The sequence below is a fragment of the Seriola aureovittata genome, chromosome 4 (genome assembly GCF_021018895.1).
Source record: "Seriola aureovittata isolate HTS-2021-v1 ecotype China chromosome 4, ASM2101889v1, whole genome shotgun sequence".
Taxonomy (NCBI): Eukaryota; Metazoa; Chordata; class Actinopteri; order Carangiformes; family Carangidae; genus Seriola; species Seriola aureovittata.
The window spans coordinates 25,152,884-25,176,634 of NC_079367.1; the positions used below are offsets into that span (position 1 = coordinate 25,152,884).

At 38.8% G+C, this 23,751-nt stretch overlaps 1 protein-coding gene across 1 annotated transcript in view; it reads left to right on the forward strand.

The window, feature by feature from the left end:
- LOC130167803 (uncharacterized) overlaps positions 1 to 22,781 on the forward strand; it is a 39,628-nt gene extending 16,847 nt beyond the window's left edge. Inside the window, exon 5 of the mRNA XM_056374297.1 lies at positions 20,085 to 22,781. Within this exon, the coding sequence (XP_056230272.1) occupies positions 20,085 to 20,324 (240 nt within the window). The 3' untranslated portion in view covers positions 20,325 to 22,781. The remainder of the gene's footprint in view (positions 1 to 20,084) is intronic.
- The last annotated feature ends 970 nt before the right edge of the window (positions 22,782 to 23,751 follow it).

Below are 23,751 nucleotides of genomic sequence, written 5' to 3' on the forward strand. Positions count from 1 at the left end.
GTGAGATGCACAAACTGTGTTGGGAAGTCAGAGTATTGAGAAACGGACAAGCACATTGTTGGTTTTGGTCTTTTAATGACATTTGTTGAGAATAAGGAAAATACAGACATCGCCTGATTTTTACTTTAAGTTTATCAAATTTATTTCCTTATTTAACAAAACTACTGACAAAAGAGGGGACTGTAGGTTTGTAGCCAAGCTAACAAAGAATGTAACTGATGATCGAATTATGCATTATCTACATGATAACACTGTGCTAGAGAAGTTTTTGTTTTTAGATGTTTATTGCTATAAAACCCTTTGCACATGATATGGATCAATACCATGATACAGAGCTAACAACTAACAAGACAGTAAACTGTAGTCACTGTTGCTGCTGCAAAGCTAACATGCAGAGAGGACGAGACGGTTTCCTATAGCCAGCTCCTGCAGACGGCAATACTGACAACACTCCTGCTAGCTAACATCACACCAACAGCATATCTGGGCAAACTAGAAAGTAAGATAAACGTCTTTAGGCAAGTCATTTAATTTCACTGGACACGTAAATGTGACACTGGTACCTGCCACTAACTAACCAGTAGGGGTCAATTATCACTATCAAGTCAGGCTGGCAAAGGGGATCATTTCTTTCCCAGTCCGACTGTTCAGTTTCCAGTGTTGGCAAGGCGATGTTAACACTGATGTTAACACAGGTCTTTGTCTATATTAAATCAAAGCACTTCTTTTTCAATTGTTGTTCTTCTGAACTTCTCCTCCTCTTCTCTGTTCCTCGGCCTTCTCTCCATCTTGATAATGCAATTTTTGTGATGTCACACCACCACTGGTAAACAGTTCTTCCATACACTTGCCTTCACCACTGCTCTCTCACATATGGTCCCAATAGATCCAATTCAAAACTCACACACAGACTGCTCCTTCTCATTCTATTGATTATCCTTATATTGGCACAATACATTAGCATGTACTAGATTTACCATCTCTTTCTCTCACTGCCTCCTTTCCCCCTACCTCCTCTCTTCTTTTCTTTCCCTTCCTCTGATTGGCTGGAATAGTGTTGTGTGTCTCGGTCCACGCCACTTTGTTTATTTCACATTAACAGAGCCAGGTCTGTGGATCTTGAACACCAAATTTTTTCTGCATAAACACACAGAAAGAAAATGTAGTGGAACCAGAGGAGATATCCACTGAATTTGAGAAAAAGTGTATTGGATTAGAATCATTTACTCCACCTTTAAGTGTGAAACCGATGCACATGGCAAAATTTCCTCTTAAACATCACCTCAAATGGAAAAACTATGGTCCGTGTCTGTTGTGCTCTACTGATGCTGTTGGTGAGCTACATGCTTTGCGTGTCCTGTATTAGCCTGTCAGCCAAGCATTTTAAAACTGCTGCTTTGCATATATGGTGCGCCTTTTCTAAATTACTCATTTTTTTCTCACCAAGCTTGCAGGACTAACTTAATTACTATCACTCTTTTCCCTGGATGAATTGATTTTGATTTTCTGTGTAGTTATTCAAGGATATTAAACTATCATCTTCAATTCTGCACTCAAAGGAACTGGATGTTTAATTCTGATAATCCTTGGACACTGAGGATAGATTTTCCTAAGATTTATTTCTTATCTCTCATAACATTCCACTTAAATCGAAGTTTAGGGCCACTCTTAAGATGAATAGGATACTACTGAGGTTTTCAAAACACTATTCGTGAGAGACATGCATTGACTGCTGAGCATCAAGTGTTACTAATGATGATTCTCTAGGGGCAAAACACTATCTGCCAATTTTGAATGCGATGTGGCTGTAATTTTCCCCCTGATTGCACTCTGGTCATGACAAATATTCCAGATATTTAAATATCCATCGAGTGCAGAGTGTGAGAGGTGGAGAAATATGTAATGGTGGAGAGATTGCACAGTAGATTTAAATTATTAATGTGAAATTCTGTAAAAGCTTCAATCATTTCTATGTAATCCTTTCTCAGATGGAAATGAGGTACAGCGATGCAGTGGGGGGGGGGGGGGGGGGGGCAACAGGTATCATCTCATTGCATTTCCTCCCTCACACCCCCCTTAACATCCGTCCTAAGATGCTGTATAGGTAGATACAGAATAGCTGACATCTCTGCTTTGCATTTACTTTGTCATAACTCCCTCTTTTGCTCCGCTGATTTCATTACCAGGAAAAAAGCAGACTGACTAAAAGGAGAGGCACTACCATTTGATCCAATCACTGACTTTCTCATGCAGTCATTTTTGCTCTCAGAATAGAAAAACATTGGGCAGCTGCAAACTAGATTCCCCCTTGAAATGTAGCAAGCGAAATGGAGGATTTGTCCGTTACCTTGTGATTCCTGTCATCATTCGCCTGTAATTCCAGTTTGTCGGTAATACAAACATCATTGCAGTCTGATTCCCATTTGTCCTCCTCTGTGCTGCAAAGAACCACTTTGTTTTGCTTTTCATGAAATGACATGTTATTCCATCTTTAATGTCCATCTTTGGTCAGTTTACTCAAATCAAAGGATAGACGGATAAACAGTTTGTCAGTTCTGTGGCTAAATAAAAAATGTTCATCATTATCACCTTTAAGACGATGAAGAGCAGAGGAAATCAAAACCCTTGTTGTTTGTTTTATGTTGTCTTTCAAGCTTATGTCAACATTTCACATCAGTTATAAAATACATTAAAATGTATTTTCCACAGTTTATACTTGTTTCTGTTTTGTCGGCGTCTAAATTCATAATTTCTCTGGTTCTTATTGACCCGGTGCCTTTGAATCTCCTTCATAAGCAGAACATGACAACCTCAGAAGTATTTTTTTTGGATTGGATAAACAGCACTGAAAGCTTTCATTTTCATTTATTGATTACCCCATTAAGGTCATTCACTCAATCATCCACTTGGCCAATTGCTCATCGAGTCAATCAGCCAGTCAATCATTGGACTTGTGTTTGTGGTCAGATGCTGGCTGAATGAAGGTCTTTGTCTGTGTTTACATGCACGCTGATGCTCCAGTGTTAATGCAGCCGCTCCAGCATCTCCATGAACACGCTTACTGGTTGTGTGAATACCTCCATGTGTTGCACAGTAACTGTGGTTACAGCCATAATCAGCAAAATTCATAACAGAAATCACTGTCCTGGTAGTTTTTAGTTCTTTGAAAGATTGTGTGGACGTGTGTTCACCGTAATCCAAGCATTAGAGTTGCAACACACACCCAATATGTGCTTGGTTTGTTTAGTTACAGGGGTTGTTTTTGTTTAAATCCAGTTTTCATGCCCTTTGACTCTAAGCGGTGCATCATTTCTGAAAAATGCACAATTTCACAACATGTGCAAAAGAATCATAAACAAAAATCTGAAATAAACACAAACAAACTGAATAAAAGCGTCTTTCTCTTGCCCATGCCAACTCTTGAGTTGAACAGTTTTCTTAATCAAATGTCATTATGTGCATGTAAACAAAATGTGAGTCCTTCTCCATCTCTAACCTTTTACTTATGGTCTTGTATTAATTTCTGTCTGTCTGTTATGATTTTCTGTGTAACATCTCCATCTTTCTGTCAGCTTGTCTCATTCGTTCTAATGTGACATTCTGTGTTTATGTTCCAAGCGAACACATTTTTCTTTGCCTTCCACTCCAACACCGCTACTCACAAACTCAAAATGTCCCCATGACCATCAGATCTTCAGTCACTCTTTTTTCTCATCTGTCTCTCTCTCTCTCTCTCTCTCTCTCTCTCTCTCTCTCTCTCTCTGTCTCTCTCTCTGTCAGTCTATCTGTCTCTCTCACTCTCTCATATTTTTGGCTGCCTCACACCTCACACACCTTTCGCCCTCTCTTGTCTCCAGAACTCTGGCCACAAGGACTGCGATGTCCAGTATGCGGAGCTGGATACTGCAGCTTTGGCCTCCTCTCCCAGCCCACGAAGCTCTGCTCACACTGGCCCTGGGGACCTTGTCGAGTATGCAACCATCCAGCCTAGCTCACACTAGCGCATGCCATTATAGGCCTTTCCCCTCAGACTTTGGCCTCAAGGTACACATACTGATGCACTCCTTCCCTTCGTTCATCCCCCTTTCACATGCACTAACCTCCCTTTATATGCTCCACATGGTTCCCTTGTCTACCTTCCTCTTTAGTCTTGGCCGTCTTTTGATTTCCCCCTCGCTGCTCTGCAGGAAGTTTTAGGCGGATATGTTTTCAGGCTATTATTTCTTCACAATATCGCACTCACGGAAGAGAAGTCCAGTGCAAGAGATCATAGGATCGGCCATAAGGACTCTATTAGTTTCAGAAAATGTCATGTGAGATATGAATCAATGGCAAACAAAAAGCATTTCTTTTCAAACACTTTGTCTTCTTCTCGTATTTCAGTCTTTATATGCATGAATCCTAATCCTAGAGAAATCTGTCGAGGTAATGTCTCCCATGTAAAAATTTCACTTTTCCTACTAATAGTAATAATTTGGGAGATTTAACTGCATGAGTCTTTTGCATGAACATTTCAGAGGAATGGTGGATCGCTATCCGTGCATTTGCATTTTGAATTAAAGAGTATTAAATAAGGTAAGATATTTTTAAGTCACTGTTTTGCCCTCACAGCACTGACAATGTAAAATTTTACAGATATCAAACAGACATAAACATGCAAAATGTGTTTCTCAAGTGATTATGCCACACTTGACAACCCTGATTGGTAGCAGGGCAAAACACGCTCTCATCTACAAGATGCTGCTCTGATATCTCATCTGAACCCCACAGGAAGGAGAGAGTTAGGAAAAATCCTCCCCATTACGCACAAATACAGTCCTCTGCTCCACTTCAAATCTTCATTATACACATACATCAGAGAGGGATATAAGGAGGCACAAATCGCCATGTCGCTAGACTAGTTAGACTGCTTTCTATGACAATTCCTAAGGCAAGTAATTCTCCAGGCAATTCAGGAGGCTTTCTTGAGGCAATTATTGAGACATGCTGAGGCGCACCAAGTGTGTGTTATTGAAATACTGTAGCAGCAATTCTTTTCTCATTTGAAGACAATTTGATCTGAGGGAAGTAAATGTAGATGTAAAATACATTATAGCACATAAAGCCTTAAAAGATTACACCTAACTGAAATGAGTTGTTTGTGATTTTCAGAAACTCTGTGGGTGTGATACACCATCGAATGGAGATCAGTGTCAGACTGAACGACTTTAACTGATAGAAAGCAGAACACAGTATTACTATTGTGAACTGCAATTTTTGATTCTCTGTTTTGGTAAATCACAGGTGTAACACACCAGGCAGCAAGAGTTTAAAGCTAAATTAGGTATTCACTCATTGGGAGCCCCAGGTGGCAAAAGGAGATGCTGTTTGAATTTCGACCAGTTCAGTAGCCAGGAATCATGGGATGTGATGTCAGCAAAACTGCAAACAAAGATATCAACCCAGCTACTCTGATGCTTTACAGTAAAAGAAACCAAAAGAGACAATAGAGCAGTGAGTCCAGCTTTGTCTGGACAAAGCGTGAGGTTGCCACAAAACCGTTTGTATTCAACTTGATTTTAATGGTTTGTTTGCCTCTTGATAATTGCCTGACAACAATGATAAATTAGCAAGTGTACCATTAATAATACAGATCCATACATATGTACAGCCTGACTTCATCACTCCCTACAAGTAAACACCAGGCTCAGAACAGATGTGATTGGGGAGTGACAGCAGACAACTATAAACTTTTCCCACATCTCTGTCTCCAAGGAATTGTGTATGTGGTACTACTTTGTTTTCCCACTTACTATGGTGTAAAAACAATTTGCTGCCTGGAGGAAGTGCGACATTTTTTTACCAAATGGAAGTCATAGGGAGGAGGTCCAGATGGATGGCAGGCATGCATAGCATTGACGCTCTTTCTCTAACAATCTGCTGTGAATGCTGTAATGTAAATGTAAATAAGCTGAACCATGCTTTAATAGCTACCAGCAGATATGTTATTGTAGGGATATTGTAGCAAAAACAAATTATATACATTATCAAGGAACCTTTTCTGGTACATTGAGCAGGGTCCGGCATAACCGACCACCTGATGGCCCAAAGCCAGTGAATCTTTATGCAGGACAAGTTGATTGACGGTCCGCTTATGAAAAGACAGCCGGTATTCTTGGACGTGGGATCCCAATAGAGAGTGCAAAGTTGACCTCACGCCGTGTTGAATTTTGAGTAACTGACAGCATCATTTTGTTGTGAAGATCCCACTGGTTTTCTGCATACAAACCTAAAGGATGTTCTTTTTATGTACACACTGTAAAATCATCATCATCAACATAATCAAATACTACTTAAGGTAGAAGAACCTGCATTTTTAAAGAAAAGCCAAGATTATAGCAAATCTTTTTTTTTTATCAATAATAGCTGAATGTTTTTGAAGGTATTGTATTTGATTTGGTTTAATAATTGGGTCACCTCACCTTCACAGACTTGTGAATGAGCAGATCTTGCTCCCAGCCACTGCAAAACTGTTCATAAGCTTCCAGAGATTTATAACTTTTAAACTCACGCAAGTGTATGCACTCCAGAAATGACATCATTTAAAATGTGAATGAAGGTTGTACATCATAGTCTGTAATCCAGTCTTGGACTGCCAAGTCATATGGATTTGTATTATTTACCATTATTATTTTGTCCAAATTCCGTTGCTTTGCATTGCAATTTAATTTCTCCCGGTAGGATACCTTTTCTTTTCTCTTTCCCCTTCTCAATCATTATGGTAACCACCGCTGCAGACACAGGTAAACAAGATGGCGCCCCCATCCCAACATGCCACACAAAAGATGTACCTTCACATAATCATCGATGTGGTATGTCGAGAAGTAAACTCAATTCAGAACTACTATAAATATGCTCCTTATAGTGTTTAGACCCGCAACCTGACTGTTATTGTGTCATCTCATATGGCAGTCTAATGTTGGCTCTATTATGAGACACTTCACTGAGATAGTTGTGGCTAACCAAGCTAAACAGCTACCATAACTGCTGAGGCTGTTTAAAGTTTAGTGTCTAGTACTAGGCTTACGCTAATATAAAAATCTGAAAATACTGATTATCCATTCGTCCTCTTTCTCTCAGCTGTTTTTTAGAATCTGCTTTGAGATTTGTTTTCAGCAAGAAAACACATCTACTGATGTCAGGTCAACACAGTGCTGCTGTATTTATGCCCAGCACAGACTTTTCTGTTTAAGCCGCTCACTGCTCAGTGACTGCATTGAGTTAATGCTAACACTAGCTAACGTCAACTTCTACTGTAGCTGACTGTCTAATGTTGAGTGCTGTGGGTTTATAGCAGGAAGTTGTTTCTTGCACAAGTCACCCAAGTAGATACAAAATGCGATGTGACTTCAATGGACTGTGACTGATGATTGTGTTGTTAGCTACTTCCTAAACACACAGAGTGCCTGGAAGCGTGTGTCCCTAAAATGTACTGTACTGTTCTCTAGCAAACATTTACCTTAAACCTTATAATGTAAGGGAATGATTATGATGTCTTTTTACTGTAAGTGTTGCAATATAGGGCCCATATAATTAATTGTTCTCACTTTTTGGCTGCCAGGCAGAGAAAATATACAAGGGGGGGGGGGGGCATCTGCTCTACTGGCCAAGTGGACCAATGAGCAAAGAATGTTACATTGAACACTGTTCAGTATCATCATTTTGCAATATGACTAGGACGTTAATTAACAACATGTCCTCATAATGTTGATGGAAAACATAACCCTAGGGCCATTTTGTTTCTTTCAAAAATGTATTTAGTGTAAGAAATTAGTTGTACATACACGTCATTGTGAGGGTTTCTCCTCACAAGTGTACACCAAACAAAGCACAGCAGAGATGAGGGAGTGACAACAATGAACTTCAGACAATAAACTCAGCACCTACAGTCACGTGCTTATGAAAGGCTACATGAAAAAGCAGCTACTACAGCCGCTGTGGCAGAAAATGTTTGTGGCATTTTTAGAAATGAGCAAATGAGTGGTGCAGCAGCAGCAGCAGCAGCAGCAGCAGCAGCAGCAGCAGCAGCAGCTTCATCTTATTGCAAAGGGTGTTCTCGATATAGTTTGTTGAAGGGAGAATGTGCCATATATTGTATGTCAGTAAGTCAGTGTACCGTGGCAGCACACTCAGGTTGTTTGGCTGATGAAGCTATAACTTCATTTCAATCAGAAATATAAATCAAAATAATAAAAAAAATTGATGGTCTCAAAATGGAAAAGATGTAGCATTATCTTTTTCATGTGAGAGCCTGAACGTAGTCATTATGTTTCCTGTTGCTGGTCCAGTGATCACATCTCTTTCACTCATATTGTTAATGTATTTTTTTAACATTCTTTGGAATTATTTTAAATACTCATGTTATATCAGCCAAACACAGTTATATGAGTCTTTTACAGAGTAAAGAGCTGTGGATGCAGTTCACAAAGAGAGATTTTGAACAGATTATTTCTTTGGAGTTGAGGCCTACTCCTCTGTGCTGGAAACTCAAGCCATTGACTGTGGTGCATCTGAGTGTTTTGACAAGATGCCACCCAAAGTACAGAAATATCCGGGGGAAGGGTTGCGACAATGTCTACACTTCAAATTGTGACGGAGCAACAAAAGGGCTTTTACAGGGAGCTGCTAGAACTTTAAGTCTTGAAATTACCTCACAGCGTCTCCATACAAGAGTGGACAATGCAATTGAAGAGATACAGGTTTGCTCATAGAAGAGTCAAGACAAAGCGCTATGTGAGAGTGGAAAAAAAAACTGAACCAACTGAAGAAGAAACACGAGGTAACAAATCGGGCCTGAATGTGAAGAATATTGAAATACAATGGGCCTGTAGAGCAGGGAAGTTTGATGTAAGCAGGCCATGACTGATTGCAGTAAAGCTCCTGTGCTACAAGGAAAAGCACATGATATTATCACAGGCCAGGAAACTTAAACGAACACGGATTTACATCAGAGAAGACTACTCTGACCTTATCAAGAAGAAAAAGAAGGGAGGGGTTGACATCTAAGCTGCATGCTGCCGGGGAGAGGGCTGATTTTGCAGCGCTGAGGAATGACAACAAACCCAGAAAAAGCACCTGATCTACGCACGTCTGAATTTATGACCAAGGAAGGTCTAATCTCAAAATATGACACTGAGCCCTCTAAAGCTCCTTAACAAAGGCTCAGTAATTGCACATGTGAATATCATCATGTGAACATCTGTAGCACAAGCACCAAGATACACGAGTTGAATAATCTGGTTCTTGCTAATTCCATTCATATGTTTGTGGTATCTGATACTAATCTGTTCAGAACTCCCAGCTGGTGGCTAATGGTTTCTCCTTCTTCAGGAGAGACAGGAATATACATGGTAGGGGTGTAGTAATATTTGTACGAAGCCATCTTCCTTCTTGCTGTTGCTGACTATCTCACTCAGCTATGACTGACAGAGTCTCAGACGTGCACAGTGTAATATATTTGCTTTGAGATTTAAATGTGGACTGGATGGCCAACGGCCCAAGGAAGGGAAAACATTTTTTTTTGTCAATTAATGCTTATAATTTATCACAATTAGTTTACTTGTCAATAAGAGTACATGTATCAATCACATATATGTATAAATATATACTGTATATATAATAAGGTACCGGTGCATAGTCTCTATACTAATAGGTTGTAGTGACAATATTTCAGTAAAGTGGCTAAAATTCCGAAAGCAGAAGTCAAAGCTGTGACTAAACGGTCATACAAAAGATTTGTTAATAATCACTTAGTGGATGTTAGAAATGTTGTCTGGGACGGTGTTTGCAGCGCTGACGACACAGAGATTTCCTTAACCGCTTTAATGAATGTATTTATGGTAATTGTTAATAGACATGCGCCTATGAAAAGGTTCACAGCTAAAACTAACAAAGCCCAATGGATTGATTGACCTTTAAAAATGTAATGAAACACGGGATGAAGCTAAATTGGTGGCAGTAAAATCAGGTTTATCAGAGGACAGATAAAAATACCATAAAATGAGAAACCGAGTGACTTAAATGAGCAAAAGAGGAAGAAAGAATATCATGGGTATGAATGAATAATATTAAACACAATGAAAAAAAACTATTGAATACTTCGAATGTGTTCATGGGAATCAGTTGGTATGATTTTAACTAAAACCCAGGACATCGCTAACCTTTTTCAGTAAGGTGAACAGTCTGAGGCAGAGCCGCGGCAGTAGCTACTGATTCTAACCCTTGTGAGCTGAAAGATGAAGAAATGATGGCTAGTGAACATTGTATGTTTCAATTCACCTTCGTTAAGGTTGGAGATTAGTCTATCTGAATATAGCAGCGTAGGCACAGACAGTCATGACAGTAAGGTACTAAAGATCTCTGCTGATTGTATTTCAGGTCACTTAAGTCACATATTCAATAGATATATGGTAAGTGGTGTGTATATCAGACTGTGGAAGAAATCAGAATAGTAGACCTCTACGTATTCTGTCTGTGCTTAGCGAGGTCATGTCAAAGATCATCTAGGTTTAGATCCAAGACTACTACTACCCAACATCAACATTCATTCTGACTGGGCTACTCGCCATGTACAGCACTTGACTGATGATTGGTCCATGGAGAATGATAATACAAAAGCAGCAGGGGCGGTTATGTTAGACTTAAGTGCCACATTTGACGTCAGCAAACATGCTGTTTTCATTGAAAAGCTTAAATGTTATGGTTCTAGTCCATCTACGACCACACTGCTGAAGAGTTATTTTTCCTCCAGAGCACAGAGGGTCCTTTTTAGTTATTATAGTATTTTAGTAAGTGGCATACATATAATACAACATATGATTGGATTAAACAAATAAATTGGCCTTAAATATGCCCAAAAAACTAAAATACTTGTCTTTGGGTCACAACACAAACTGGTTCCTAAGCCTAAACTGAGACGAGTGAACTCATACGAAAAGTGGACAAGGCTAAATTGTTGGGCCTAGTCCTACACAGTCACTTATCATGGACTGTGCGCATGAACACAGTTGTTAGTTAATTGCACATGCAAGTTTCTGAATCATTAATTTTCTGCCACCTGGACGTCGTCTGTGTCTAAAAACTGTCATTTACAGAGCCTTAAGAAATTCAAATAGTTTACCTCTTTATATCCATCTAATAAAAAATAAATCATCAAAAAGATCGATCAAAACGAATATGGAGAGGCTTTTGTTGCCATGTAGATGACAGACTGAGTAGGAGGGGGTATAAACTGCGCAAGTTTTCAATATTTATATTTTGCTTCTAATGAGTTACATAATTTTCATTACATTACATTACATCATTTAATTAGTATACTACCTACATATACTTACAGTGTTGATATAAAATATGTCCATAGATGTATTTAGGTTTCCATGGGTGTTAACGGAACTATTTAGGATTGTTACTAATGAATAGAGAGACAGAGGCAAAGGGACAGAGTTTGGAGCAGTGATCCAAACTGTCAACTTGCTTCACAAAAGTCACTTTTAGTCAAGTTTATTTTGAAGGAATCAGAACGTACAATCAGCCTGATTATTGGGAGAAACGCTCTTAAATCAGGACCTTCTTGATTTGATCACTATGGATACAGAACATTTCATATAGTGACACACCAAACACCATATTTTAATCCAATCAAATATACAGTACAGAATTTCCATTGGGACAAGATGCTTGTTTTTACTGCCCTCCCTTGTGATTAAGGCTAAAGAAATTAGCAGATTTTACTGTTGCAGTAATTTATCTCTAATGCAAAGCCATGTGCACACAGTCTGTGTTAACATCCCTATTTTATCTTTGGTATTACATTTTTGGCAGCTGCATGTGGGAGGAAGTCGAAGTCTTCCAAAAATGTAGTAAAACATAATTTAGTTTCAGAAATCTTTTTCTTGAAAGGGTGAAAGTAGACATTATCTCTAGTGGAGCAAAGAAGAGCTTTCTTTCAAAATATAATTTTTTTTAGGACATCACTGAAACAAGAACAAGAGATATTATCACTGTTTAATGGCAGTTTTTAAACCTTTTTGGGACTGTAACAATGCAAAATAATCAAAATAATGATGTCTTTCAACAGGTATGCAAGGCATTCATTTATTTAATACAGTAGACATGCGAATATATATGAAAACATTTGTAAAATAACTATTTCTTCAAGACTTGGACACTGAAAATACATTTTTCCCCTACACTGGGCACAGAAATCTGTTATGGAAACCAGCAGAATACACAGTTCTGAGGCAGAGCCGACAAATTAATGAATATTGATTCAATCCTGACGTCGGCATTCACAAGGCGTTCATTCAGCAGGTCTGTAATTGATGGTATACTGTAGCAGGGCGACAGTTTCAACGTGAAAGTCCTTCTGGGAATCACCTGTTGACATTCGCTGTTTGTAATGCGGCATTAAGCCTCGTCTTGACTGGCACCAGTCACCAGGTTACACCCTTCAATAAAATCTTTGTTTACTGAGCCAAAGACTGAACCAGTAGGTCACATCCAGGGTCACTAAATCCTCACTCTAGTCTCTGTGAAGAAAAAAAAGGCTTTGAAGTTCACCTCAGGTCAGTGAGCTACAGGTAATCATTGAAATAAATCAGCCAACTGTTAATCACAGTCTGAATGTATTTTCTAGCATCCATGTAATTTGTCAGAGTTATTATGCTATCAGATACAAAAACGTATTTGGGCCATACTTCTCCAAGGTTATGCTATCAATCCAACATACTGTTGCTCAGAATGACTTCAAGGTGAGCCAGATTTCATTTAGATTAACCCTCAGTTTTAAATTTATGTATTTAAGAATGTTCCTTTTGTCCTCTTTTGCTTTACATTTCCACAAAGTTGAAAAGAAAAGAAAAAAGGAAGAGGAAGTCTGAGGTGACAGAAAAAGTAAAGGGTCACTAAACTTCTTATATTTGATTGACACCTTGGCCACTTATATTTTATCAACATAGAACAAAAGCCATAAGTAGCACCGTTACGTTCATGATAAAGCTCCTTATCCAGATCACACAAACCAAAGCATCTGTTGCATTTGAATAATTGTTGAATCTTCCATTTTGAAGATGCTGACTCTTGCTGTGTGAACAGTTGTGTTTGGTGTCATGTTTGGCTCTTGGTGTTTGCACACTGTTGTCGGGCAGATGAAACACAGCATCGAAGGTAGTAAAATAGTATCAAAGTGCAGTCATCAGTCCATTTCGGGTATAACCTTCTGTATTCACATTTGCAGCTTTTTCGCTTCCTGTTACAGTTTTTTGTTTGTTAGGTAGAAATGGATTTAGATAGAAAACATGTTTTATTGTTTTTAAAGACATTTCTTGATAGTGAACACAGTTTCATTCAGTGACTGAGGACAGAGATGTGAACATGTGAGGAAAACTCATTCATTTGCATAACATTGTGCTTCACTCCTCATTGGAAATAAATGACTTCTTAATATTACTGAAAGAAAATAAGTTCATATTATAACTAACTACAAAGGTTTTAAAACTCAGTTGTATTGATTAGTCTGTTGAAAAGCAGGTACTTTTTGGGTGGCTGTGGCCCGTGGCCCAGCCTTTGAGCAACTAAATCAAACCAGCTGGGTCAATGAATCCAATTACTGTTCAGCTAAATGTTGGAACAGAATACACATGTAAAGAAAGGCTGAATCAATGGGGATCGATGGTGCCATATACAGCAGTCTTGAAAATAAAGCATGAAGATTTTTCATGCACAAAGAGCTTCCAAAGAATAGTGCAGCAAAAGCAAAACACACCCACTCAGCTGCAAAAAAAGGCCTTGTTTTACAGAGGTCAGAGGAATGAGGCAGCACAGAGGTGGAGGTATGGATACAGCATTAACAGTGATGCTCAGTTGGACGCCAAAACGTTTTGAAACAAGAGTCTCCTGTTGAGTAAAAACCTAAATTGCCATCAACATAATCATAAAAGGACCCCACATGATGCTGAGCACGGTGCATCTAATAAAGAGCAAGTGCAAGATGAGAAAACGTATTAAATGTACACCAGGACTCCATCTCAGCTCATGATAACATACTGAAAAGGGAAAGTTAAACTTTAGCTCCAGATGTTGCTCCCGTCTCTGTGTCAGCAGAAGTAGCAGCTGTTTCTGTGTAGTGTTAAACAGGGAAACGTTAGAGTGAGAACTGTAGTTAACAGTCTTTTTAATCAACTTCTGTCATCCCTTCTCACTTTACACAGTTTCACTGTTTGATCTGATAAAGGGCAAATCCCGAGGGGAACAGGTACCCCTCTCTTTGTTTCCCTAATTTTGTGATTCAGGCCGATGTTTATAATTTTACATAAAACCCTGCTGCTTTTTATATTTAATATTGACCATCTTATTATCTCCACTTTTCCCATTAATGACCTTCTTTGCATTTAATTATCCTTTGAAAATAGGCATATGTCATCAGATCGGCTATTATTCTAAATCATCAAAGTTCTTGGCCTGCTGCCCAGAGTTTGATGTTGAAACTCTGTAAATGCTTGGAAAAAGAAAAGGACACATTCAAGCTTGACTTCTGCTGCAGATCAACCAGAGGTGAAATGGAGTATGGTCATGAAAAATGTATTGATAAACAAAACTTGTTGGTCAAACCCCAGCAGTTGCCAATTGGCAGACACGGATATGGAGACATCAGATTTTAATGAAATTCATGAAAAAAAAAAAAAAAAAAAGATTTTAAGATTCTTTTTGTGTAAGTCAACAAAATAAATAAATAAGAACCAGGCTGAACTTTTATAAAAGCCTTGGAATTATACACAGTTTCACATTAAGGATTAATTTAAGGCAAAAGATGACAGGTGAATAGGGTAAATATTTTAACTATCCAGTTGATTACTTAAGTTTACTGCTGTATGTTGCGTTACAGTGATAACTGTGTGTGAATTTAGGATATATTTACAGACACATACAAAAAAGAAAAATTAGTTTGTAAGTTTTCTTTTCATTAGTTTGAATGAGGACAAATTAGGGAAGCAAAAATAACCCCAAATCTCAAAATTGACCAGTATATAATAAAAGAGTTAAAAGCAAGAGACTATTTCTGAAAGCAGCACAGAAATCTATTAGCAGGCTGTTTTTGAAAGCATGGTTTATTGTAGAAACTACTTGGCGAGCGGCTCTCAAATGAATGTACCTGAGTGTAGGCGTGCTGTCAGTGTAGCAGATATTTTGCTTACAGCACTTATAGAAAGATGTTATTCTCTGCAGCTCAGACTACACTGCGGTGCCTCCTGGAAGTTCATTTGACCTTCTCAGGCTCACTGATGGAAGAAACCCACCCAGTAACCCCAAACAACCCCTCCCAATCCCACACATACACACGCACACACACACACACACACCCTTCATCATATCTATATAAGCTACAAGATACATGTGCAGCAGGTACTCATCCCTGTTTAATAATAAAAGAGCCGCGTACATCAGATTTGGTGTAATGTGATAAATTAATCATCATGAAGTCTGTCTCGAACAACAAAAGTCAGTTCTGTCCAGTGAAAACCATCATTTCAGACCAACTATTACGATAGGAAAAAAAAGCGTTTGAACATTCATTCATTTTTAAAGCTAGTTTGACATTTTAGGAAAATACACTTATTTTGGTGAGAAGTTAGTTAGGTGAGATGATCCATATCACTCTCATGTCTGTATGGTAAATATGTAGCTGCAGCCAGTAGCCAATCAGCTTAGCTTAGCATAACGGCTAAAAACAGGAGGAAACAGCCGGAGCTAACAAAATCCACCTAGCTGACACTACGCACGACGTTATTGCTTTCTGATCAAGTCACAGTCTGATAATCACAACTAAAACCTAATGTGTCCATTGTATGCTTCATTTTTCTGTGCAGACTGAACGAATGAGATAAAATGTGAGCTTTAGAGGATCTGCAGGGTAGATTTTGTTACTTTTTGAAGAGTTTCATGTTCAGCTTACAGACATGAAAAGGGGTATTGACTTTCTCATCTAACTAGCTGTGAACAAATAAAAGCTCATTTCCCAATATGTCAAAGTATTACTTTAAATGATTAAAACTTTATGAAGACACTAAATCTGTTTTTGATGGTCTGTGTTTGACTTAAAGCAGCCTCTTTTTCACAGGTAAGGGGCGTGTATACACAGCAGTTTCATGCCTGAATCCCAGATGTCTTGAGATAAACTTAGAAGCTGAGAAACCTGCTCCTCAGACTGTTGGTTTTAATTTGCTTGAAACCGGCTTGAAATCACCAAGGTCTTCTTAGCAAGCGAAGAAATGAATAACCTGACAAAATAAAAACTTTTCTTGGGCAGCTCGATTGCTCCTTGATACTGACCTGAAACAAATAAGCTTTTCAGGCGCCTCTGTCAGTGTCTCCAGGATGTGCGTCAGGACAGGTTTAGTTGCGTGTCTACTGCTGTGAAAACACCAGTTCACCTTCACACAAGATCACCACTCAGCCTTTTGTCTGGCTCAGGTCCTCCGTGCTTAGCTTTACCATTCAGCCCTCACAAGAAGTTTTAGATTAAAACCTCTTCTTTAGGGTGCTCGTTCAATCTTTTCATCAGTCAGAGTCAATATTGTTGAAGGGTAAATTCATTTCGAAGAACGTACAGATATAAGTTTAACTTTAGTTTTAATATAGGTGAGTTTGCTTTGACCTGCTTATTAAAAATCCCTTGTTATATCCCCCGTGTTTTACCCATGACATATATTTTGTAGTGTACAAGCTTTACTGTGATGCAAACATTCATCATTCAACATTTTCAGAGTTGGGATCGTCGTTTTCGTAGATGTAGAGATGCTTGAGGAATATTCGTAAGTTCCATTTTCACTCTCATCCATTTTTTTTTTTTTTGCATGTCTGCTATTCATTACTGTCATTTCATATTCATGTTTAAGCAGTCAGAACTTTGAAAACATCAAATACATTGAAGTAATTCCTTAAAAAGAAATGAAAGAAATGCTCGGGGTCCTGTGGCCACCAAAACGGCACAGTATAATTGGAAAAGTCCATTTTTATTTATCTATTTATTTGTTTGTTTGTTTACTTTTCATTACCCTGTTCTATTTCTCCATCAACATTTGCACTTTTCTTGAGGCATTTGGTTTAATCTATCGTCTTTCTGTGATTTTAATTTGGAGGATTTGACAGATCAAATTCTGGTAAAATTTGGCCCCAAAATTCTTTTTCTCAATTTTGCAACTCTCTAAGAATAAACTACGGTGGCCCTGAGAGCTCAATGCACTGCAACTTAAGAAAAAACACATGCAAATAGACAAAACACAAACAACTTCAGAAAACATTTGACAACACATGAGCTGCACATACTCACAACAGAACGGAAAGGTTTTCAGGGGATGTGATGAACCCGTCCCAGCCGGGTGACAGTGAGAGAGAGACAGAAGGTCAGGGAGAGAGAGAGAGAGAGAGAGAGAGAGAGAGAGAGGGAGGGTATAATATGCAGCAAAGGGCCACGGGTCGGACTTGAACCCACGGTTAGGACTACGGCTTCATGGTACGCGCTCTACCAGGTGACCCCGCTTGTGTCCTCTGGAAACACTTCCATTGTGTTGTGAGTATGTGCAGCTCGCATGTTGTCAAATTGATAAAAAAATGTGTGTTTTGTCTATTTGCATGTGTTTTCTTAAGTTGTAGGGCTTTAAGCTCTCAGGGCCACTGCAATAAACATAATGTCCCTCAGTCAAAACAGCCATTGTGTGTTCTTCTCAGACTGTAATGTTTTGAAAACACCAGAGTGTTTAATTTTTTCGAAAAGCCAAAAATAAAATCAACACTTGAAACAATTTAGGGCTGAGGGCGCTATATTCACGTTGGTGCTGATCATGAACCCCCCCCCCCCCCCCCCAAAAAAAAGATAGAAAAAAAAAGAAAAACACATCTTGGTGAATGGTTTTTAATTCAGTAAAGACATTAATGTCAGTAGAGCTAAATTAAATCTAACCCGCAAGTGGGATGTGGGATGTATGATTGGCTTGTCTTTCAGTGGATTAGATGTTTGTGTGGTGTGCACTTAGAAACAATTGTGTATTCCTTATCAAACGATGCAAACAACAAACTCCTGCACTTTCCTGCACACCAAACTTGTCGACTATGACTCGGTACTCTGTGTTACAGCTGCATAACCAGCCTCCAGGTTTACACAGGGGGCATGAGCATGATGAGTGACATCCTGAGGACACAGAGCTCTCAGCTCCATTAAAGGTCTTAAAGCCATTATAAACTTTCAAGTAGCTCTAGAAGCGTTGTGTTTTGAATTCTAATGGATAAACAGCCAGACGATGTGATGTAACACATATACAGCAGAATTAGAGCTGCAGTTGTTTTGTTAAATTTGACAGCAGCAGGATGGAAAACAAGTGCATTTAACAGTAAAACAATAAGAACAGTAAAACAGTAGTAGGCCTACAATGTGTGTGTGGCTCTGGAGGAGCTTTCTTTATTCTGAGAGAATGACTCAGACAATGTCCTCAGGGTTATTTCTTAGATTTCACAGAAAGATTGTCTTATGAACTCTGGGCGTGGGATTTGAAAGACGAGGGTATTTACCAGTCAGAAAGTGTCAAATGCACGATCCTACTGAGTTGCATTACGGGAACTGTAATGTTAATGGAGCTCGAGCCATACGAAGGACTAAAAGTCAGGATGTCTTCACATCTGCTGCCCTGATTTTGACTGTTCTTCCTAAAATCTCCTGTGAGTAGACCAGCTTCACCAAAGTAAATGTTATATCTCTGGGATGTCCCTTCAAACAGACAGTTTTAACACTTGGCATCATTGTGGGCAAAACCAAATATGATTCTAACTGAATGCAATAACTTAGATCAACAAAATCAAACAAATTATAGGCAAATGTCAGAAGCTTTTTTTTTTTTTGTATAACAAAGTTGGTGTGACGTCCAGATCCAAATCCAGACTGAAGGCTTACTTCAAGACTGTCCTCCCATTAAAAACGAGCCAATAGGTTGTTTGTGCAGCAGGTTATTATGACCCGTATTTACATTTTGTTGTTAGTCGAAGTGGCCGTTGAAGTGGCATCTAGTGGCTGTAGAAATCATGAGGGAGGGAGCAAGGGGAAAAGTGCGGTGGCATAGTATAAAGAGCAACAAAGTCCATGTTAAGAGGAAGTTGTAGTGGATGGATGGGTTAACAAAACACAGGAAAATGACACAGGAGAGTGGTGTTCAATTTCCATGTGAAACCAGCAGTTTATGTCGTTTCTATTATCCGTGACCGATCTATGTTGAGGAAGTACTTATTTTAACCCAAATCACCATCTTTTCCTAAAGCTAACCAAGTATTTTTTGTGCCTAAACCTAACCAAGCCATGGTTATTATAACAACCATGGCGACGAAGGTAGGTACGCCGCTACCAGTACAGTCCGCATGTTTGTCATTGCAACCATTAAGGTCCGGTGCGCCTGCTGCCGTAGGGGCGTTATTTCAGACAATCCTATGGGTCGTATCAGAGGGTTGAAAAAAAAAAAAACCTTTCTGGTTGTTGAGGTTGGAGGACTTGTTGCTATTTTCTGTTTCTGTATCCAGCCGCCTCTCATAAGTCACATTACCACATTAACTCCTGCTGGCCTAAATCAGTTTGCACCACCACCTCTGTCTGCGCCTCTCTGATCGATGAAAGTAGAGCCCTCAGTGTAAAAAGGTTTGTGGCTGGTTATGCACATATGGCAAAAAGTCAACATTTGTCATATAAATCCGATGTTTTCTACAAACTGGCAGGTTAACAGACACAAGAACAGAAAGACAATAACCTTTTGGCATCTTGGTTGCTCAGTGTGAAGGAGCATTATGCAAGGACATCTATTAAAAGGTACATTGCCAAATACTGTTGCTAAATGATGTCTGCTCAGTAAACCTCCCTGTGGTTCAAATACACTGTCCTGCTGTGCACTCTAATGTACTGATATGATGACACTCCATTTCTGGTTCAGTCAACCCTCCTGAGATTAAAAAAAAAAAACCCTGTGACCTTGCAGTATCGTCTTCTTTCTCCATCTTTTGTCCTCTCCTCGCAGGACTCTGGGAGGCGTCCAGAGGAGTTGTTGAACCCGGCTGAATACATGAGCTACCAGCGCATCTGCAACATGGAACACTTTCCCGAGTCTCAGCCCGCTCCAGCCTACCCCCCTGTTACTTTCTTGCCTCAGCACCCCTACGCGCAGCAACCATCCAACGAGCCCATGTACTCCAACACGAGCTTCTCCGCCCCCGGCCCTCGGGCTCCGTTCACTTTCCCCAAGGAGCAATCCGTGTGACATGCCACATAACTCTTAGCTCTGCAGGAGTCAGCGTGATAGTGCCACAAACGCTTCATGGAAAACAAATCTCTGCTGAACGGATGTGCATCGATCCCCACCTTGCTTCTGTTTATTCTATAAGCTTAAAACACACGTGGGCTTCCCCCTGCTATGATGAAAGTGTCTGTAACTTGTGGACCTCAATCCCCCTGTGTATTGTGCACCGTTTACTCCACTGAGGCTGTCTGACGTTAGCGTAGCCAACACCAAGTAGACCCCTCCACCACTCTACCCTCCACCCCTCACATATGCCCACTCACCCTGTTTGCTTTTGATTGCTTCTTCACCTTTGAACATTTTTTGCTCTTTTTTTGCCAACCGTGTAAACTGTGTACAGAATATGCCATTGTATCACTCAAGATGTTTTTTTTTTTTTCTTCTATTTTTACATTTCCCACAGTGGTAGTGACCTTTTATAGCAACGTGCTTCTTTTGTTTGTTTTCTGTTTGTCTGTCAATCATATGCTTGCTTCTTGAAAGTCATTTACTATACTGTTTGTGTGATCGAGTGTGTTCTGGTGAAAAAAAAAACAAAAAAAAAAAACAAATGCCATTTGATTTGTAAAGCTAATTATCATTCTATAATGACATGGACTTCTCCTTTAACGACAGTTAATGACAGGGTTGTTATGTGAAGATGTGAATTGGCAGTCTCTCACCTGAATCCTTCATTACTTCTCATAATAGCTTTGCTGTTATGGAGTTTGACTGGATATTTCGGGCTATTAAAAGCGAATATTATCCTCATTAGCTACGAAGAAAAACAAAGGGCTTGAGATCCAGCAGTATCTACGTTCTTCTATTTCTCAATGTATCATCATCCATCCATCCTGGTTATCACTACTATTATTATTATTATTATTATTATTATTATTATTATTATTATTATTATCTACCAGTAGTTGCCAAAGACATGTAGTTTCATTCATTCTTTTGTCCATTTTGTTTCATGCTAGCATTTCCATTAAAACTACTTGGTTTGATGGGAAATAAACAAGGTTGATTGGCAATGTGCTACACTTTTCCAGTTTACATTATCACTTGCCATATGCTGTATTTTCCATATCTGTACATGAAAACTTGAGTTCCTCATGGAGGCTGGTTCTGAGGTTTTGCGGGTCCTTTGTGTTCATGCAGAGTTATCAGCCAACAGGTGTTGTTCTTTATGCAGGTGCAATAGGTGAAGACAATCACATGCATGGGTTGTCCTGGGAAAAAAAACAGTTAATATTATTTTTATGTTGTTCTAGTCAAATCTAAAGGGAAAGATTTTTTCAAGGACAGCCCACACATCTAACATATTTAATTTTTTTATTATTATTATTTTTGATTTGTACTAATATAGCCTAAAGAGTTTCAAAACAGTCTACGAAACACTAAAGAGAAAAGCTTGCTACTGTATTTTTTTAGAGAATGCTTAGTTATATACGATAGCACGCCACTATTTTCAGAGTCCATTTTACACTGTGACTATTCATTTCAGACCATACATAAGCTAATGTGCTTGACGAGCCAATTTCAGGATACTGCCTCCCACACACAAGCCCTCTACACACAGCAAATTTGCATAAATTGAAAGTTCACATTTTTTGCCATGTCAGATGTATGTTTGGAAAAAAAATAAAGAAAAGAAAATACTTGTGTTTGTGCTCAATGTGGAAAAAAAATCCTTGAGATGTTGAAGGTAATTTTAGTGCTTACTCTTAACGGTGGTGGTTAATGGGATAGCGTAAAATTTGTGAGACTTTCTCCTGTGCTCACCTTGTTGTCTTGCAATGGCTCGATTTGTGTGCTAGCATTTAGTTTAAGCAGTGGTCTCTGGTTGGAACCGCTGAAGGAGTTTGATATTGCTGTACCTGCTGTGTGAAAAATCACTGAAACACTACTTTGTCTTTTTGTGACACATTTACGATTCATGAGATCCTTCCTTTTCATTATTATTATTATTATTATTATTATTATTATTATATTATCATGATTATTTTGTTTTTATATATGTAAGTGCTTGCTGCAGAGTATGCTTAAAATGGGATTTACATATATTAATTTTCACTGAAGATACCTGCCATGTTTGTTTTCACCCACGACCTTGTTGTTTTGTGTTTTGTAAGACTGTAACATTTAGTTTTAATTTTTTTAAACATATATATATATATATATATATATATATATATATATATATATATATACATATAGGTCTACAGCACATTTCTTTTGACATTTATTGTACATTTGTGGAAGGATACTACCTGAATAAATATTAGAGTTATGACCTCTGTTTGTTGCTGAGGCTGAAATAATGAAATGATGTGAAACAATTTAACCAGTTTTTTTATTTGGAGTTATGTTTGATGTAAATATTAACAGTGTATCTGATGTGTGAAAAAAAAAACAAACAAGTCATGCAGTTTAACATTAAACTTCACAAACTACCCATGTTCTTACTGTGTTATCACTATCGTCAACAAAACACATTTATGTGTCTCAGACTCTTAAATGTTGTTTTTTGGCCAATTGCAAAGACTAAAAACACCTTAAAAAGTTGATGAGTGAAGTTACTGGGCCGGAAAATCAAAGTGATGAGCAACAAGAGGCTAAAAACCTCAGCAGCACCATGGGGAAGAGATGGCGCCTTTCATCTTTAATATAAATATTTGATCCATTGTTAATACAAGTTAATGACTATTGCAGCTTTAAAGCAATAAGTCAAATATCTCAATGTAATGTGTATTGGATTTATGTGACACTACATATTTATAAGTAGGAGGTTATATGCACCTGTTAGCTACATAACACTTAATATTTTGCAAATTAGATGTGTCAACAAGACATCTTTCTATTGGCTTCTATCACTATATAATTCTGTTTGTAAATGAATCCCATATTGTTGCTGCAGACACTGTGCAACATCAGCATTCATTTGAAGTCATGTCTCTGTACCTGATGAATTTAAGTCCATCCAGTATTCACTCTCCTTTTAGCTCTGTGTTGGTCTCCACCAACTCCCGAGGGAAGGCTCTTTAGTTGCTAAATACTCCATTATGCTCAACAGCTAGTCAGTAACCTTGTCTCTGTGTTGTTTGGTGCTGGGCAAGTAGATGGTGGCACACAGCAGAAGGCTCAGAGTGATTCTGGAAATTTGTAGTCATCTGCCAATGTGTTTCGTGTGTGTTCACTCACTCTTGCATACGTCATATAGCCAACATGAACTTTTGGACATTCGGATCTCATAAGCTGGACAATCTTATCGGCAATCTCCTTCTCATACCAGAGATCGCTAAGAGGAAGGCTGCCAACTGACTGGCAGCCTTCGGCAGCGTTGAGATCGCAAACAAAGGCAGAGGAAGAGAGGAGGGCTAAGGGCTAAGCTAAAGTTAACTCCTCA